At 43.8% G+C, this 3862-nt stretch overlaps 1 protein-coding gene across 1 annotated transcript; it reads right to left on the reverse strand.

Annotated features, from left to right (window-relative positions):
• Positions 1–432: 432 nt before the first annotated feature.
• LOC149814251 (putative WRKY transcription factor 65) lies at positions 433–2561 on the reverse strand. The gene is made up of 3 exons (XM_089989772.1): positions 1839–2561; positions 1575–1721; positions 433–1178 (listed from the first exon to the last, which is right to left on the reverse strand). The coding sequence occupies exons 1-3, from the start codon at positions 1964–1966 to the stop codon at positions 650–652; spliced, it is 804 nt and encodes a 267-aa protein (XP_089845898.1). The 5' UTR covers positions 1967–2561; the 3' UTR covers positions 433–649.
• Positions 2562–3862: the final 1301 nt, after the last annotated feature.

Here is a 3862-nt window from a genome sequence, read left to right on the forward strand (position 1 = left end):
TCACACATAGATATAAATGGTCCCTTGACCATCAACCCTCCAAAAAATAATACCACTCTTATTCCCCATTTCCTTATTCTACACCAAAATATAGAAAATGGGTTGGGGTGTAAACGGCTTAGGTGTGCACGCTCCAAGTGAACTGGTGTTAAGCATCATTTTCTGGTGATTCGACCATACAGATGTGCTGGGCATGTTCCATTTGATAGGAATCAGCCTTTGTTTCATGTATTTGCAATAAAAAACACTATTTTATAATATTTTAAATTTTATAATTTATAAACTAGTAAATTTTCAACCTTTACAAAAAATCTGCTTCTGTATCGGAGTCGGATGATTCAGCTGCTCCCTGCTAAAGTGCTAATTCAAGTTTCAACTATGCAGTTTAAAAAAATAAAAAAATAATGAAAATTTAAGTGCATTTCTTGCTCATGAATAAATGCGTGCACTCCTGCCCATTACTCCCAAAAACATCAAATCTCTTTTTTCCTAAAAAAAAAACTTAAAAATATATAAAAGAAAATATGACAAATTTAGAAAAAAAAATCTATTTCTTAGACGTTACATCATCTCCCATAAAAAAGTAATGATAGCAAGAAGACAAAAAAAACACAAGAAATTGAAAAATTGACAAAAGAGATCCCCATACTTATCCAATACTAGCCGTCGTGAGGCTGCATCGGTGGCGCTCCTCCTCTTCCTCCTCCAAAATTCCGCCTCGCCGGAAAACTACCGAACTCTCCGGCAACTCACCGAGATCAGCGAAGAAGGCCTCGTCTTCTCCAAACTCCACTATCCCACCAACACTACTACCGCCACCACCACCACCGTCCATCTGGAAGCACCCCAATACTCCACCGTCCATCTCAAGCGTCTCCAGCAGGATGGCAGGCTCTCTGACATCGGAGAACCAGCAGACGCCGTCCCCCACCAACATGGAGTCGTCGATCTTGAACTTCTCATCCTCTTGGAAGTCCGGCTCCGGTTGCGGCTTATTGGCAGGCTCCCGCGGGGATTTGGCTTCGCCGGCCGGAGGGGGAGCGCGCGGGAGGCCCTCAGGCATCGGGTGGTCGTGGTCGCACGCGTAGGTGACCAAGAGCACCGTGGGGTCGAGGCGACTCCTCTCCACCTGCTTCCTCGCCGGGCACCCCTTGCTGCTGCTGCACCGGTAGTACCCTCTGCAGGGTAGTCGGGACGCAAAATGGAATTCACAAAGTCAGAATCCAAACAGTGGAAAAAGAGAAATATGAGGGCCAAAAAACGGGAAGAATGAAGACACCCCCCCATCTCGCCATTCCCCAGAATTCCGGCAGAGCATTTTTATCATTTGGAATGATTCAAGGGTATTTTATTCCACTTGTGGAATCTGAGGCCTCCTGGTTGCCCCGTGCTTCTCCTTTTGTCTGTTTGAGCTTTTTGACATCAGAGAAATGATTAAAATACCCTTATTGGATGGCTCGTATGAACCTCTTTAGGCTTTATCATAAAAAAGGATCATCCAAGAAATGACGTTTCTTTGTTTTCTTCTGAAAATTAAAATGAAAATAAGATTCAAAGACGAGAAGATGATGAACCTCGGGTAAGGAGATCCCTTGATTGGTTTCTGGCCGTACTTTCGCCACGCCCACGAATCAGACGGTGGAGTGGTCTCACCTTTTTGTCTTGAGCCCTCGAGATCGCCTATTGCTACCGAAATTACTTTCTTTTGCACCATCTTTTTGCTGAATTTTTATGTACCATCGAATTAATAGCATTTTTCAATCAAAAAGCATAACTTCATAGCAGAACATATGAAGCAATGACCAACTTTTCTCCTAAAGGAATCATGGCGGTAGTACCTTCGGTTAGGAGATGAGCTGGAGACACTGTTGGTGCTGGAAATTATTGCAGATTCGCTTGAAGATGGCCGGATACCGTCCGATGTGATTGTGTTCTCGTGGTTATCTTTCGAGGCATCCATGATCATAAAATGGAGAAGAAATCAAATATAATTCGGTGGGATGGAGCAAGTATTTCTCAAATACCCAATCCATGGAACTGCCGGAAAATTTTGCCGGAAAGTTGAGGCATGGCAGAAAGAACCATGATGAGGCTGACTAATAGGTGGGGAGAAGTGGGGGCGTTTTCATTAAGGGATCTTTATACCTCATTTTGACAAATGCATATATAATTCTTATTTTATCCATATTTTGCTATTTAATTCTTCTGATATTGAATTACCAATACGCCCTTGGTTCCTGGTTTGTGCTTTCTGTTTGGGAAATGCCAAAGTTGTTGGAATTGGCTTTCCAAGCTTTGCAACAAAGGAATTGCAACGTTCATCTGTTTTGCATGGTTGCCAGGGGCGTCAACCGACCGGGTATGACCCGATTCTGACCGGTACTGAATCCTATAGGATCAGGGTTTGGTTAAAAAGAAAGGGATCCGATTAACTATCTGGGTTAGACTCATGAGGTCCGATTATCAAATGGGTCGAGTATGAGTGATAAAAATTTATACCAAAACTGGGTTCTATCATAGCAGTGTTGTGAGAGGCGTACGCCTCAATACCTGAAGCGTATGCCTCAAAGGCGAAGTGCACACTTAAGGTACTGAGGCATTTGAGTCTTGAAGTGTACGCTTCACATGGATAAAGCGCACACTTCTCATCGAGACGTGCCTCGCCTCTAAGGCGTACGCATCATGTAAAGCAAAAAAAAATGACCTTTCATCTCTCCTTTTTCTGCAGCCGACGACCTTCACCCGCAGCATCTCTGTGGCAAAAATGCGACCAGAAGGCCGTGAAGCATAGTCCCTTCCCAAGGTACACTCTTTCTCTCTCATAGTTGCATATGAGAGAGGAATTCATGACTGTTAGTTTAGTTTAGGAATAGTCCCCTTCGATCATGACTCATGAGCGAAGAGAAATTAGGGTTTCTGATTTCCCTTCTCTTCTGCTAATTGTAGATGTGTTGAAGAGGTGATCAATTAGCATGTGCGAAGAATATTCGCATTTGATCCCAAAATTTCAAATTCGTGGAAAGATCAAACTTTCCATCACAATTAGAATCGTGAACTTGATGATCGGTTAGCCGCCCCCTCACCGCAGGTGGTCCTGGCGTTACCGTCCTCTGTGCCCGCACCTCTGCATCAGCAGCAGGGCTTGCTCGCCCTCAACTTGTAGTGAATGCCGTCCATACCGAGCCTGCCCCCGTGGGTGCCGCACGCGCTCCCCCAGCTACAGCCACGAGACCACGGCCTTTTGCAGGACGTATTTCCCTCGCAAGTGCGAGAGGATCTGTGAGCGCCTGCCTGTTTGCCTCTCTGCTTCTTGTCTGGTATGTGCGAATACCCATTTATGTCTACGTATTGCATATACGTGTACATGCACAAGTGCATGTGTTGTTGATCGTAGCATCCCCCTCTTCTTTCTTTTGTTTTGTGTAAACTGTAAAGCCCCTTTTTATTACTGGCCGTATTTCCACTGGCGATCATGCCGATGATCAAAATATTTTATTTTATTATTTTGATCATGAAACTTACGCTTCAATGCCTCGAGGCTTATGCCTCGCTTCATAACAGGCTCAACGTCTCGCTTCGCCTTATCACATTTAACGACCTTGTATCAGAGTGCTGATCAAGATCGATAAATTTTAAATGTAGAAAACTTAAAAAATATTATTTTCACTGGGTGTGGTTATGTAATTCTTATCAGATCCGGGTATAGTTTTTCTTATGAAATATTCTGCCAGACCTGAATCTGGATTTGATACATGCATCACTTAGTCGGATTTGGGTTTGGATCCACCCATTTTAGTGGGGTCCGACCCGTTGATACCCTTAGTTGCAAGCAATGTCTCAAACATCATTATATGCAAAATCT

Source organism: Nuphar pumila, chromosome 15 (genome assembly GCF_984573655.1).
Source record: "Nuphar pumila chromosome 15, dmNupPumi1.hap1.1, whole genome shotgun sequence".
Classification (NCBI taxonomy): Eukaryota; Viridiplantae; Streptophyta; class Magnoliopsida; order Nymphaeales; family Nymphaeaceae; genus Nuphar; species Nuphar pumila.